The 16663-nt window shown below is 40.8% G+C and overlaps 1 protein-coding gene across 1 annotated transcript in view; it reads right to left on the bottom strand.

Moving 5' to 3' along the window:
- Positions 1–364: 364 nt before the first annotated feature.
- RUVBL1 (RuvB-like AAA ATPase 1) overlaps positions 365–16663 on the bottom strand; it is a 25835-nt gene continuing 9536 nt past the window's right edge. Inside the window, 10 exon segments of the mRNA XM_015426091.1 lie at positions 365–1431; positions 2097–2188; positions 6569–6671; positions 8723–8921; positions 9967–10030; positions 11060–11209; positions 11979–12033; positions 12035–12063; positions 13135–13286; positions 15514–15646. Coding sequence (XP_015281577.1) covers positions 1272–1431; positions 2097–2188; positions 6569–6671; positions 8723–8921; positions 9967–10030; positions 11060–11209; positions 11979–12033; positions 12035–12063; positions 13135–13286; positions 15514–15646 — 1137 coding nt within the window. The 3' untranslated portion in view covers positions 365–1271.

The following is a 16663-nucleotide window of genomic DNA, read 5'->3' as shown; positions in this document are numbered from 1 at the left end:
GAGCTACATGTACACTTGTCGTAGCACTATAATGAATAGCGATGGGCATAAACTGGTTCATGAGCCAAGACTTGAGCTGAACTTGGGCCAGTTTGGTGCTTGAGAACTGATGCTCAGGGAAGGTGCATTCCTTGAACATTTGCTGGATGTTTGGCCAATTTGGTCCAGCTGTTCGGGGCCAGCCATTTAAACCTAACTGAAGAGTGCAGGGGGTCTGCTGCTTTGCAATGTTTTTTTGTTTTTAAATAAAGCCCCTTCCTGGGTGATCCCCACCCTCTTTCTCTTGGCCAAGAGAAAGGGGGAAAGGAAGTCCTTTCCCGGGCAATCCCCCCCTTTCTCTTGGTCGTGGAGAGCTGTGGCTGGGAGAAAGGTGGAAGGGAAGTCCCTTCCAGGGGGAACAAAACTTGCAGACCAGTTTGGTTTGTGTGGGGCCTGTTTGGTTCGGGGTTCGATCTGTGAGCCACCCCAAACCCTGAACCACCTTTTTTAGCTTCATGCCCATCTCTAATAATGAATACAGGACAGCTCTATGCAGAGTACAACTTGCCCTTAAATGGTAGCCTGACCCAGGTGACTGGCAAATTTCAGTTAATCAAGAGACAACAAAGCTCTCAACCCTCTTGTTGTCCTACTGTGGGTCAGAGGCAATAACTTGTCCCTTGCAAAATGCAAGGTGGAGCCGATTCACACGGTGCGCAAATTTGGCCTTTAGCAACCTAAAGACTGCTGCCCTGCACTCACAGCAACACAAAACAAAGCAAAAAACTTTCATGCCAAATGAATGTCATCCATGTTTTGGTTCCAGAGAATAAGTAAAGCCTGACTTTTACAGGAATTTTTTTTTTACAAAATCACAGGTTTGACACATACCAAAACATGCTTGTTAGTAAAACTTTTTTTAAAAAAAAATTCCATCCTCTCCCTAGCTGTTTTAAAAACAAAATCTGAAAAGAAACAGACAATCACCCTGCTCAGCTCTAAGCAATTTAGCAATCAAAAGAAGAACACAAGGCTGTGCCAATCTGCACCCTCATCATACAGGAACACAGAGTAGGAACCACCAAAGGACTACAGTCTAAGAGATCACTGCATTCCATCTCATCGTCTACATGAAGTAGGAACACAGGTTATTCTAGATCCCACTGTGAAAGTGTGTTTTTTGTATTCATGTACTTCTCAATCCAAAATTAACAGTTCTCTTGCTTTTCTTTCAAGTACTTGAAGAGGATTAAAATGAGCCTCTTAAGACTACAAAAGGGGAACAAACAGCTTCACTTCATGTATTTCTCCTGTTGATCAGCCAGGATTTTTGCTGATGATTTGGCATCATAGAAGAGTTCATTTATTTCTTCAACATGCTCCTTTTCTATGCTGTCTTTTCCATTTATCTTCGCTAGCAGATTGGCTGGAGTGAGCAACTGCACAGCATACCTATGGCCAAATTTAAAAAAAAATGTGCCAAGTTAACACAACAGCTAAAAACAAGAACATCAGAGAAAACTGCAAAAGAAAGGGAGGTACAGAGATTTTTCATGAAGAACATGTTAACTTGTCCATCTGCTGCATTCTTCCAGCATAGAACATTACAACGACGTCTGGGCCCAGATCCAAAGAGTTACTTTAAGCTACATTTGCAGCCAGTGGGATTTTTGACCTTTCCCATTTGACTAGCAGTCTCTCCCTACGTTTGAATGCTGTACCACAAAACTACTTTTGAAAATCCATCCATTTCAGAAACAGTTTGTCACCATGGGAGAATGTAGCTTGAGAAATGTAATGTCAGTCAGTTTGGCTGGGTGAAAACAATTGTATAGTCCTTATGTTATTGGTCCTCCAAGTATTTCACAGCATTACCGTAGTATTAGACTCCATTTTGAGTATAGAGAGACAAGGTCCCTGGGATGACAATGGATTACAGTGTGGGCAGAACTCCTAGCCTAGTGATTAACATGCATTAAATAGGTCACTGGAACGTAATGTTTTGATGGTTACTCTATAGCTATTTGTTCCTGGACACCTTCATTTCTGGAGAAGGCTGCCTTTATGGCATTTCCAAACCAAGTCTTTATCACAAATTTCACAACTGACATGCTTACCTTAATGTTGTTTTGGTGCCAATTTCTCCAAGATGGTTCAATGCTTCCTCACTGATATTAATACCTTCTGTCTGGGCACGAAGCTTTATGATCTAGTGGGGAAAAACATAAGGCAGAGAAATGCTGTCTTAACAGTTTGAACTCTAAAACGCCTTCCTCAAAAAATGGCTGCATATAAAACCTAGTTGGAATATGAGCATGCTTGGAATAGAGCCCATAGCTGGAAGCAGTTCTAATAAGGGTGAAAAGGGTGAAAGGTCTTTTAGAAGGTCTTTTATTTCCAGAGCTGGAAGGCTGGTGGGGAATATACATGGCTTGGTCTTGAGAATCACAGATCAGACTCAGCATCCCATCTGCAATGGCATACTTCCTTTGGGAAGCCACAGCTGTCCTTCAGCTACTCAACTTCTTGCCAGACTTTTTAGCCACTTGACAAATTAGATGGCAAAATAAATAAATAAGTTATAAAGTTCACCTACTCCCACAAAACCACTCAGATAAATCTAATCTATGAAGAACAGTCCCTAGCTTGTACCAGTTTGAAGATCTTTGTAAAGTTGGAGAACAAGAAGAAGATATCGCCAATAAGCCTGAGTGTATAGAGCTGTAACAAAAGTGGCACTAGGCTCCCTGCAGTCCGTATTACCAGTTGAGTGATAAGGGGCAGACTGGATAATGATGTTGTGTTGTAGTGCTGAGATAACTCTGGAACTGCGAGCCTCATATAATACAGGTATTTTTCACTTTGGCAGCTTTGTAAACAAGATATCAAGAAGCACTCGTTTAAATTAAAGCCATAAAAATGCACCAAGGGAATCAGAGTGTGCAAGAGGGGGAAGGGGGGGGTTTGACAAAGCATGCAGCTGTGTTTTTTTTAAAAAATATATCAGTATTTGAAGGAAGCTTTTGGAGTGTTCAAAAAGTGACAGAAGATGGAAGATTACGAAATTCTGTACACTAATCTCCTGTTTTCACACAGAATGTCTAACTAATATTCAGTACTGATCTCCTCTCCAGAAGAACAAACAAACTGTGGCCATGATCCAAAGAACTGTGTGCCCATATGGAATCTGGGATTGTGTTTCTTAATCTGGAGCCCTCAAACAGTTTCAAAAAAGGTTAATGCGGTTGCATGTGCAAAGGTGCTAAAAAAAGATCAAAAATTTACACGGGGGGTGGCAAACGTGACTTGACTGCACACTAGAAGATGATTCCAGCTCTGAGACCACCCTGCTGAAGAAAGATGGAAGAAAATGTGGAGAAAACAACATTTTTGGTGTGTGTTTGCCTTCATTGTAAAAAGAGACGGACAGAACACTGAAGCCAGCAAACAGGCAAGCAACATTTTCTGCAGCTGAATTTACTAGGTGCCATAATCACGAAAACCCCATCATCAACAACACTGAGTTTACCACAAGAGAAGGGGATGTTTTAAGCCACTAAAATAAATAGACAAAATGGGTAAACCCCTCCAAGGCTTCATTTGATAACCAAATACCAATTTGGATTATGGACTCTTGAGTTCCCAAATGAAGTTTAAAAAAGGAATAAAAATGAAGTGGACAAACTTTATCACTCCCACATTGGGAGAAAAGCAGAGGAAGGACCAGGACCAGAGGGAGGTTCTCTGCAGGAGAACCTTGCTCAAAGAAAACCACCTCCTCCCCCAAACTACTTCAAAACAGTTCTAAGGGCTACATATGCACACTGCCCTCCTATTGCCAGAGAACATGGCAGCAGTGAGAGGCAAGCGGTCATCCATCACCACTGGAGTTAGGCTGAAAGAAACAAGTGGCTTGCTGCTTGTTTGTCTTCAGCTCACGGCCCGAAGAGAGTGTGGAATAATGTATTCAGGAGTACATTTTCCAAGCCCAATCCAATCTTCCCTTTATAGTAGGAGAGGAACTACTGCATTACAGTATAAAGGACTGTGTGGGGGTGGGGGTGGTGCAGGTGGCAGAAATTAGCCTCAGAGGAAGTACATTAAAAATCCTTAAATTATAAAGGGAAAAGCTGCAGTTCAAACTTTGATCTATTTTGTGCTGACCTTTGCAGATAGTGAACCAAACCCTCCCACAAGCCCCCAGGAGATTTAGGGTAAGTTGCCTACTTACTAATAACCTGCTCTGGAGGCAATCAGAGGCAACAATAAATATTTTTTCTTTGCTTTGTGAGTTCAGATGCACATTTTTGGACTCTTTTTTTTGGGGGGGGGGAACTGAAATTTTAGGAAAAATAGAAATATATGCAATACTTATTATCCTGTCAGACCTAAATTAAAATACTGCTTTAACAACATAAAATGCATTGTTTATAACTTAGCATACAAAATTGCACCATTTGACATATTTATGGAATTTAATAGTTACAAATGCCTTAGTTATCTATAAGCAAAATCTATAAGCCAATACTTGAGAGAAAGCTGCAAGCTGATGTACCCTGTGCTATCTTAGTACATATACTTTAATTTTTGCTATCTGGTTAAAGAGAGCTTAGTTCTCAATAAAACTTTCAGAGTTTTCCTCTGAGGCTTTGGTGCAGTTTCTGCCCTACCTCTTTCTGATATTGGTTTTCCCTCCAGCAAGGTAGGGCAATAAGCTACTTGTTACCAACTCATGTCACAGTGATTTGAGAGAGTGGTTAATAGGTCAACCACAAATCAGGTCAAAAGGACAACAGAAGGTATGCAACGGTTGAAAAGCAATGAAAGCCCTGCATGCTCCCCTCATGAAAATGAGGCGTCCTAGATACAGAAATACAACTTGGATTTAAGAGCTGCCTATGTCTACAGTATGCCCACCTTGTCTTTAAAAGCATTTCACTCACGCTAAAGTGAAAATATTTCACAGGAGTTTTTTTCCCCAGTACTCCTCAAAATTTCCAGTTTTTTCATTGGAAACACTGGAAAGGGAACTTTTGAAAAAAACACCCCCTGCCCGAATATTGCCCCCCCCCCGGGCCTTTACACCTCTATTTCTGATTATCTCCAAATGTGAGTGAGAGGTTGTAATGACTACAAACAATTGCTGGGTATCAATTTTTCATCTTTTCTGTTAATACAGAAAAATCCAAATCTTGTCCAAATGAAATACAAAAATGGGACACATTTCAAGATACTATTTATCAAAACCAGATTCAGGAGAAACATTTCTAAGCTTTATTGAAATATAAATAGAATAATCACAAAAAATGAACCAGGTTGGAGATCCAACTACAATTCAGTGACTGCAAAACTGAGCTAACGTTTGTTATCATAATTACACCTCCACTAGAAGAACTTTATTGCTTCACCATTTTCTTGTAAAAGTCAGAGGCACTCAGCTCCATTTCAGAAGCCCCAGGAAGAAGCCCTTGTGTTACAGAAGTAGTAAATGTCATAATACACTGAATTCAATGCAATGCAAGAGCTTGCGGCTTTTGTGAGCACAGTAGTGAGTGAGATGGGCAGTCACCAAAAAGATCACATGCCAAACTGCTAAACTTGGTCTTTAAATCATTTGATGGCCTCGTGGGAGGCTTCAGGGCAGTCCAATTTGCATATTATAAACATACACTGACCTGAGCTCAACAACAATATCAAAAACCCCTTGAAATAATACTCACTATCTTCTCTCCCCTTGTGGGTGTCAAAGAGCAAGATAAAATGCAGGAGAAATCCAAAACAGTGCAACCACCCAGTTGAACTGTCAGGCTTTTTGAAAACATGGGAACTTTTAAGTTTCCTTTATCCTCAGTCGCTTCTACTGTAATCTACATCCTGGTGCGATAGCTATATTCTCTTGATACCAAAATGGAATGGGGTCCTAGTTCAAGCTGAGTAAGAGCAGAAAAATTAAAATATGTACAGACTCTTGTACACTTTTGAGTATAACAGCTGCATTACAAGTTTAAAGAAATGTGGTGAATTAAGAAATTGGTTCACCTGGTGATTAATGCTAGTGTTTTGTCTCCTATGGATAGACAATGTTATCAATGCTTTTCCAGGCAGCAGATCTGTGTTGTTTTTAATATCTGCATACTTAAAATGCATCTTTAGCAAACTTCTCATATGAAGTCCTACTTATGAGCAAGTTTTACTCTACAAAAGGCCCTTGTTAATATACAATTCAGTCTAGGGAACCCCCCCCCCCAAATGAATTCTGCAAGCAACCACTGTTTTTAAATGAGAGAAGCAAGTTCCATTCCCTCATCCGGAGTGAACACCTGAAGCTGCCTTATACTGAACCAGACCCTTGGTCCATCAAGGTCAGAATTGCCTACTCTGACTGGCAGCAGCTCTCCTGGGTCTCAGGGTCTTTCACATCACCTACTGCCTGGTCTTTCTAACTGGATATGCTGAAGATTGAACCTGGGATCTTCTGCATGCCAAGCAGATGCTCTGCCACTGAGCCACAGCCCCTCCCTTTCGGTGGCTGAAGTTCCAGAGAGACCTCCCCTCACTCAACAGTATTTCACGTAATTAAGAGGGTTACCTGTTTCATTTCTTGTGGTGTATACAGCATGGTCCTAATTATCATTACCCTGTCCAGAAGGTCCAGAGGTATTCCATGAGGAGAGAGTATATCTTCTGTACCCCTGCAAAGGTATGCAGAAAAATCCAGTTTTGTTGTTTTATTTTTATTACAATTCCACCAGAAGGTCTCTGTCATTCAATACAGCATTTGAATACATAGGGGGGAGAAGCCTCTTTTTCAGCCTTGCGTCCCGGAATGGTCTGAATTCTAAGTAAGTGAGCTAGCCAACTATAAAATGTGACAGAGTTGAAATAATTTTCTGGAAACATTCTGTCATCACAAGATATCTTAATTTACCATTTAAGCACAGACATTTTAAAGCATTTGACTGATGAACATGCCCGTCCCTCTACCAATACACCTTATTTTCATAAAACAAAACAAAAAAAAATATTTCTGGAAAACTTCTCTTCTCCATTAGAGGGCACTCTAGTTTCATCTGAAATTCCTTCTCATTTAGATGATTTTTGGAAATTCTACTTGGTGGGTTGGGTGGGGGGAGGATTAGCCATTTAATACCGGTAATCAATTTTCCTTTTTTTACTAGGCTAGAGTAGCACCTATTCCTCATAAAGGCATCATGAAGAGCAACTCTTCCTACCAATAAGATACTTTCATAACTGATACCTGGCTACCTCCAACCTGTGTGCAGAAAATATTCATCTGTGTGTATTCCCCTGAATCTCTGTGTAAAGGCTGTTGACTCTTGACTTTCAGAGTATGTAGAAAAACTTGGTGGACAATTAAGAACTGCAAACATTCAAACAATACATGCTTAAACCTTACAAGACCCCTACAAGTTGACTGTATTGACTAAGTATCAGTGAGAAAGGTGGACTATGAATAACATAAATACATATATACATGTATACATATATACATGGCCTGGGTACTTCTTCAGCAAATGTTAGTGCATTTCAATCATCTAGTATCTTGAAAGATTCATGTACCAAATACTGTTCTGTGCTAAACGTACAATCTCTCTCAGAGGCATTTGTTGGCTATGCAGATAAGCCTGAGAGCTTTATGTCCTGCACAAAACATCAAATGCCAGCAGCAGGAGGGGACAGTGATAGCCTTTTGCATGTCATCTTGCTGCAATCATTCAACATCATTAATTTCTAGCAGGAGGATTTTTTTACTGGGTTATTATGATATACCTTATGATATACCTTCACAGATGCTTTACTATTACTTTGTATTGATTCAGATCAATACAAAATGATTCACTGTATGGTAACTGTTCAGTGCTGTGCTCATTTTGTTAGCTGCCCTGAGCATGCCCTTGGAAAGTCTGGATATAAAATTAATAAATTAGTAGCTCCAGGAAAAATGGAAGACGCAGATGCAGCGAAAAGACAAGAGTGAACTCGAGTGAGAAATAGATTATGTATCTGAGTAAAGACAAGGAATCTTACAAACAGTATTTGGAAGCCGACTGTCTAGCACCTGCTTGTTGGATACAGGCTACACAGAATATAGCTAAACTTGAGGTGGGAAAGAGGACAATGGTATTATATGCATTTAATAAAGAGCTGGTGTTTCATAATCCCTCTATCATAGGACAAAACATACACTTGTTCGTGGGCAAAGGGGGTTGGCAAAGCCCACACCAATAAGTCATGTAAGAGAACAGACAGCTTATTAGGGTGCCTATAAAAAGCAAGAACAAGAAATATGATTTAACAACAGATAGCAAACATATGCAAGGGGTGCAATCCTGTAGGGAGGCACAGACAGGTTTGGTGCTGCAAATGGATTTCAGTAGTATTATTCTGAATATTTCTCAGGGCAACTGCAAAGGAACAGACCAGGAGCCAAGAGGGGCAGAGAAAAAGATTATGAAAAACCCACATTGCTTTCCTCCCTGACTCTCTGAGCAATTCACTAATTCTTGGTTGTCACAGTGTGAAGAATGTTTCCCCTGCAGTGAAGCCCTTAAGCAGCCCTGCAGCAACAGATATGGTTGTGACCCATCAAGATGATTATCACAGGTGTATCAGCACCAAGGATAAAAAGCTTCCAAAGATCATAGCTCTTTGTGCTGAAGCAGCTAACACCGAGGCTTATGGGAAGACGAGACCATGCAGGAGTAAGCTTTAAGCACTGTACCTGATTACACAGTTCCCCCGGTTGGAAGCAAAGATGACAATCGGAGCAATAGAAGATTCCAGTGCTCGGTGCAAATACGTGAAGCACTCAATATCCAGCATGTGAACCTCATCCACAAAGAGCACACCAGGGACTAGCTCAGCAATGCCTTGATCAATGTATTTATTTACCACCTTGTTGATCTCTCCTCGGAGCTTGTCTGGGGGATAGGAAAGATAAATGCTATCAACCTTGCACTTCTGTAAAACTCCCAAGGCAACTTATAATAACGGGGGACCCCCCCACTTTGCACCATCTCCATGGACTTTCTGTTCTGAATGGATAAGTACCCCCCATACACAAAAAATAATGTGTATACCTAAGTAAAATAAAAGTTAGCTATTTAGCTCATTTAAAAAGAAATGGGTTGGTAGAGTTAAGTTTCATTATTACGGTTCCATGCCAATTAGTACCCGATTCATAATATTTTTTTGGACAAAACCCTTCTGATAGCCCAATAATGTTTTCATTATCACACATCAGAATTTTCAAACAGGAAAAAATGAACATATCTATGAGTGAGTTTTCTAGCCTACAGATAAGCTCTGGATCTATAGTATTTGCTATCCACCAGAAATACAAGATTTTCCCATTTATTTGTACTACTCAGTTCCTAACACATTCAACTAGGTCAAATCAGCTCCTAGCAGTATGTGGAGAACTTTTAGTGAGACTGAACAACTTTTGACTTACAACTGAGATTTCCAGAGGCTCACAGTGTCTTCAAGCTCTGAAACTCTGAACACACAGAGTGTATTATACTGCAAATCTACTTATATAAAATTGCAATGTAAACGGATAAACTCAAAACATTCCATTAATAAAGGTAGTCTAAATAATGGAAAGAATCTTCTGGGAGAAGAAAAATGCTTCAAGAGGATGCTCGGTGACATACTGGTGGATGCTACTTTTGGCAACACCAGAAAGCCCAGATCAGTATTCACATTCCCAATAGCATTTTCATTTGGTGTAACTGAAATATCGCACTAGCTTCTCCTCATGGAATGGCCAGGAATCACATATTCTGAAAGCCATTCAACTTTTGAGTCAACATACTTTTCTTGTATGTTCTGATTACCATTTCTTTGGACTTTACAATTAAGAACGCAACAGCTAGGTGTTCTTAAATCCTACGCAGCTCAGTGTAATTTACTTCCACATAAACATGTGGAGGAATGGACTTGAAGGTATGACAGTCCTTGTACCTGTGATTTCCGTTTTCTTAGGCTTCATCAACTGTCCCATCATGGAGAGAATATCCTGCCCGCCCTAAAGAAAACAACATATAGAAATTAACATATCTTGTTTTTATTGCCCATGAGTGAAACACTGCTTGTAGAGAAAGAGCTGTGGAGGACCCACTGTCGTCAGGCTGCTAAGAGAAACTGCTTTTCAGGATTTTACAGCTGATGGTTATTCTAAAAATGCTAGTCAGGACCACTAGTCTACTACCTTTCACTAAGCAACAGCTGGTCTTCAAAGCAGTGACCAGAACTCAGCTTTCTTATGTCTTATGCCTGTGGCAAGGGAATTCATAAATAAAAAGGCTACTGAATCTGTATGCACAACCATGTTAGTGCTCATGTAGTCCTTCACTGCAGGGACCTTCCTACTGAGTCAAGCTCAAGAGACAGGATACAACCCAATGTTTGCAACAAATCTTTAGATATACAGCATGGAAAACCATTTGCTTTTACTACATTGCTGGAAGCACAGCATGAAAATTATGCTTCTGCCCAGTGTTTTAGGAACTGTTTATATTAATCCCTGTATGACAGACACAAGTTTGTGCAGTTGTCCCCTGGCAGTGTTACAATACCAATGTCATTTTTATTTGCTTACCCATCCCCTTACTTTTTTTTTTTTTTTTGCAAATTAGCTTTTATTTAAAATCTTCTACCTAATTTGTGGGTTCACTCACAGTGCAGTCCTAAGCATAGTTATACCATTCTGAGTCCAATGACTTCAACAGAAGAGTGTAACTCTGCTTAGAATTGCATTGCCAAAGTACTAAAATGTGTACACGGTTCAGTATTTGGCAATAATGAGTGGCAGCAGGCAGAGACGTTTTCAGTACCAGCAACCTGACCTCAGCTACTTCTCCCCTGAATCCAGAAAAACAAGTAATCCCAGAGTTTAAAAAGGCAACTGTGAGGAGTACAAGACGCTGTTTTTTTACTACAGTACCCTGTAAACAGTAGACAACCATGCTAGCATTGCTTACTACAGATGTTTCTATACTCTACAGGAGAGGAGATTAAATCATCTGTGTTACAATCTAACAGCACAGTTGAGTACCTGAGGCCTGGCATTGGCCACATCCAAATCATGCAGGGTGACATCTTGAATAATTTCTTTCTTCTTGTGGACATCACCCTTTGGCAAGGGGACATATTCTTCAGCCTCAAGGTCAAATTCTGTTGCATAGGTGTCACATCTGCCTTGCCTCTGTGAGAGAAATTTGGAAATCACGTATGCTATATTTATAGTAAAGTGTTATTGCCAATACTCAGAATGACACACAGCTGATAAACAAAGGTCTTGTTTTACAGTTACGATCCCAACAGGCTTTGCTTGACAGTTTTGAAAATGCCATGCTTGTCCTTGGGAAAAGAACGACTAATCAGGCTATGAAATCCTACTGAAAGCACCTGGTCTTTTCTTCATTCTTCCGAATGTATGAAATTCTTGCTAAAGGACAAATCCAGCAGATTAACCAGAGATTGGAGAAACTGTCCCAGACTTCTTTGGACATTGATGATTTATTGTATGATACAAAATATTATGCTCATCCATTAAACACCAAGTATCTCTCTACAGTACATTTTAAATCAGACATAAAGAGCATGCTAACTAATGCAGTATTCCTTTCTAGATGCATATATCTTATGGCAAAAATACCGAGGTGATAAAAGATAAAAGGTTCCCCGCAAATGAGACTGAAGTTGTTTAAGCCTTTCCCCTTACATACATACAACACATGGAGTTAAATATTAAAATAAATGAAAGCACACAGAACAGATGACCTCACCTGTGACTCTGGAAGCTTTGGAACTGGCATTCACTTCATGCAACAAGAAAGAAAACCCTGAGACTTTTCTCAGTGTAGCCATTCCAGAAAGGATTGATAAGGTTGTTAGGATACAGACCTTTGTCCAAAGAAGACGGGAAGTCCTGTAAGAATGCACATTACATCTGATCCCTGCCTTTGCTTTACCTTGACAGCTCCACTGTTTGCTTCAATGTAAATCACATCACCGGCTTTCACTCTTTTGCAGACTTTCAAAGATGCTGGGGTCTAACTGGAGGTAGAAAGAATAGATAGATATCTACTATATTAAAGATGAAAAAATTAACAACAGAATGAAGAAATAAAATCTAACTTTTCAGTGCTGGGAAACAGGAAACTGCTGTGTTTCAACCGAATACCATATCCCGTACCTTCTACACAATCTCTGGAATCAGTACCAGGTAACTGGCAAGATCTTAGGCAGATCAGGCTACAGAAGCTCTCTCCCCCCAGGACTTAGCTACGGTGACCCATGCAATGGTCACTTCCAGGCTTGATTACTGCAACTCGCTCTATGCAGGCTTACCCTTGAAGCTGATCTGGAAATTACAGCTGGTACAAAATCCGGCGGCGCGTCTGCTGACGTCGACGCCTGTGTGGGCTCATACAGCATGTGCTCTGTTAGCTGCATTGGCTGCCAGTTGAGTACCGGATTTGTTTCAAGGTGTTGGTAATCACCTTCAAAGCCTTATACGGCCCGGGACCAACATACCTAAGGGACCGCCTTTTCCTATATAAGCCTTGGAGAGCGTTACACTCTGAGAGTCAACATATCCCGGTGATCCCTGGCCCCCACCTGGCGGAACATGCTCCTTACTGAGATCAGGGCCCTGCGGGATCTTATTCGATTCCGCAGGGCCTGCAAGACGGAGCTGTCCCGTCAGGCCTTTGGCTGAGGCAGCGGGTGTCCACATATGCCCCCCCCCCGGTTGCGGTCTCCCACCCACTGATAACCGACCATACTTAGTTACATCAATGGGCTGGATTCTCCCTATGGCAAGCATGACTACTGTTTTTATATGTTTTAAATTTTATTGTATTTACTGAAATGCTGTGACCCGCCCTAAGCCCGTTTACGGGATGGGCAGGATATAAATGTGAAAAATAAAATAAAATAAATCTACTGATTTAAGTGGCCAAGTGTAAGTTACCCCAAAGATCCAATGGGCCGTGTGGTGTGGGTAGAAATACCAACCAATTGCTCAGATAGTACCTGTAGTAAACTGTTTCTGCTTCTTCTGCCTTTTCTTCCATTTGGAAGGTAAGAGGCCAAGGAGCACATGTGGAAGATCATCATACCTACCTTCAGCTGTTTTGTTCCTTTGGCAGTTTTTAGTCCTATAATGACATGACTAATGGTTTTGCCATATCCTCCCATAGGGTTCTCAGTTTCACATGGAGTTAATTCTGTGACTTCACCTTCATAAACTTCTTTGGTTTCTTTTATTCTCAACCCTGTAAAATATTGGTTACAAAATTGATAATTTAATTGCTATTTATATTTTACTACTGTACATTGCTGTATCGAAAAAACCTGGATCCCAATACTGGTAAAGTATTTGGATCTGGGATTTTTTGGAAATCCCAAATTCTGGGGGGTCCAATAGACCCGAACTGGAAATTACAGAGGGGGGGGGGGGAAGTGGCAGCAAAGCCACAAAAAACAGCAGAGAGGCAGCTCAGCTGGGGCTCTTTTGGGTGGTCCCTTTAAACCAGACTGCCCAACAAAGCCACAAAGCAACTGATCCTATGGGCAGAGCCCACCCTGCAGGCTCAGCTGAGGCTTTGCTGGACAGCCCGGTTTAAACTCGACTGCCCAACAGAGCCCATAAAGCAGCTGAGCCTGCAGGGAGAACTGTCTCCACAGGCTCAACTGGGGCTCTCTTCAGCACTGCCCAAAGAGCCCCAGCTGAGCCGGTGGGGAGAGTGTCCCCCTCCTGGCTATTTTGCGGGCTGTCTTTTGCAGTCCCTTTAAACACCCCCCATTTAAAGGGACTGCAGAAGAAAACCCAAAAACACCCGAGCGGCAGGGGCAATCTGCTCCAGCCCCCTAAGATGTTGTTCTGGGTTTGCTGGTAATTCCCAAATATATCCTGGATTGGGGGTGGGTGGGTTTGGTTCTCCTGAAAAAACCTGGATACATTTGGGATGCCGAAATATACCCCAAAAATCCCAATAAGGTGTTTTTCGGGTATATTTTCAGTTCGGGTAGACCTGACTGCTTGGAGTACTAGGGGATAAGGCAGGATAGAAATGTTTTAAATATTCTATGAAGTCATACTCTCCAACTTCAATACCCTTAGGAAACATTTATGTAAAAAAATTGGTCTAAAGCAAAAAACAAAACATTCCTTTCTGTATCATTTAAAAGGAAACTTTGGCAAGGAACAAGAATGAGCACATCATAAATTTTAGAATTCCAACATAGAATATATAGATATTAGCTAGGCCACAAATTTGAAAAATGGGTACTTAGTAGATGTTAACTGTACTGACATCCAATTTTCTTGTCCTATTCACTCATCAAAGCTATCCTTAGTTTGAAACTGAAATTCTGGATGACTGATGAAAATCTATCCTAAGTCTTGGTCAAATAAAATAAGCAGTTATTAGTTCATTTTAATGCTTCGATTGTTACAATAATTTTTTTGTAAAAAAGACACAACAATTACCAAAGGAATGTTTAATAAAATTTAGATTAGATTAATCTGACACAGAATTCAACAGATGGGAATAGAAGAATTTCTATCTTTCATTGAACACCAAATACTTGTTTAGAAATGTCTCTATGCTGACATGCAGGGAATGTGGAGCACCAACAATGTGTCTGGCTTTTAAATTATTGCTATCTCTAGAAATGACAACATGGATGACACAGGCTTCAACTGCTGGCTCAAGTTTCCAAATATGACAGTGAACTTCATCACAGCAAGGAAATATTGCCGACTGTGCTCTCTACATCTCTGGGCTCCCCCCCCTTCACCCCTGCCAATTTAACTGTAACTTAAAGACCACAGATGATTGAAAGCCTCTTTCTCACAGAAATCAATGGGCCACTTTTCCCCCGGTTGCAAGGACTGATGGAAATGTTTCTTCACCTTGATGCCATTGAATACTTAGATGAAGTCTATGGTAAATCATGATACTGAACCCCAGGAAATTAACGGATGTTGTACAAAATAATAAGACAATTAGGTTATCTTTAAGAAGTCCACTGGTTTGCAAGTTCTAGTTCTATCGGTGAGTAACAAAGACGACTTTGGATGCTTAATGTTTTCTCTGCAAATCCAACTGTTCCTCTTGACAAACTCAAATGTGCACATTCAACTGATAAATCCAAAAGTACTCAAGGGAAAATTAACTTAATTGACATGCTACTCATCTTGTTAGCACTGAATAACTTACAGTATTTTGTCTGGCACCATACTGAGAATACTTAAAACTGAGAGAGGAAAGGGAAGAGAAGAATCAAACTTAGTGTGTTGCTTTAGATTCACAACGTTCCACAATGAAGAAAGTGTACATACAGCTTGTACAGACATGCCTAATGAAAGAATAACAATGAATGAAAAGAAGCAAAAAATGGCCCACTAATCATGAGCCCTGATAAAAATACACAGTGCCCTGATACGAACACACAAATGGTTACTGACAACTACTTTCCTCTTTAAAAAATACTTACCAATAGCTCTTCGGAAGTTTTCCATCAAGACTTCTGTTTTCTTTATCTCTGTAGAGTACACCTCACTTCCAACCATAGGGCAAAAGGGAACCTTACTACCCAACTCCTGAGCAATAGCTAGAGCCAAAGCAGTCTGGGGTGGTGTTGGGGGTGGGGAGAGAAAAAAAAGATGGCACTATTATACACTAAGCCTACAAATTTCAAAGAAAACATTGTAGGAAAAAGCATGGCCATTCACAATATTTCTTCATGTCACCTTTCAGTAGGAATTGTCTCAAAGATCTCATACTTTAAATATAAAAACGAAACATAGCTAAAACTAAAACACTTCTAAACATCAATAAGAAAATAAAAGCAAGTCAGACTAAAAGCCAAAATACTAAGGTTTTCATTTGTCTCTGAAAAATGGAAAAAGAAACAGCTGTTCTGGCCTCAAAAGAGAGGGAATTTCATAGTTCTGGAGCACCTACCAAAAACAATCCTGTTCCTAGCTGACATCAGTCTAACATTTGAAGGAGAAAAAGAAAATGATATCAAGAACTGGACTTCATTGACTCATTACCAAGGGAACATAAACAAATGGTGCCTTCACGGCTTCCAGACTAGGGGTGTGCATTCGGCTATAGCCGAACTGAAAAAATGCCCGAAAAATACCTGGTATTTTTCAGGTATCACATCAGCTGAATACAGATCAGAGATCTGTATTTGTCTACCGGTATAGCTGAACCCAAAAAAGCCATAATTATCCGGCTTTTTTTCGGGTCCATTTTGCTATACTGAAAAACATAACAGCCGCCTGAGCTGCCAGTCAGCTGTTGGGTTTAAATGCCTTTATTTCCCTCCCCAATGTGGGGGAGGGAAAGAAAGGCATTTTAAACATGCCTGGTTCCCTGCCTGATCTTCTCCAGCTGCCCCGCAGGCACGGGGTACCTGGAAAAGATCAGGCAAGGAACTCAGGCATATTTGCATGCCTGCTGCAGTCTCCCCAGCCTGCCCGCTGAAGTGGGCAGGATGGGAAGACAGAGGGCAGGCATGCAAACATGCCTTCTTTATTCCCTGAGCCTCTCCGCTTTTGTGGAGAAGCTCAGGGAAGTGGGGGGGGGGGGAGAAAGCATGTTTAAATGCCTTTCTTTCCGTCCCTGAAATCAGG

Source organism: Gekko japonicus, unplaced genomic scaffold (assembly GCF_001447785.1).
Source record: "Gekko japonicus isolate JY-2015 unplaced genomic scaffold, Gekko_japonicus_V1.1 scaffold69, whole genome shotgun sequence".
NCBI lineage: Eukaryota > Metazoa > Chordata > Lepidosauria > Squamata > Gekkonidae > Gekko > Gekko japonicus.
This window is presented reverse-complemented; position numbering and strand designations above follow the sequence as displayed.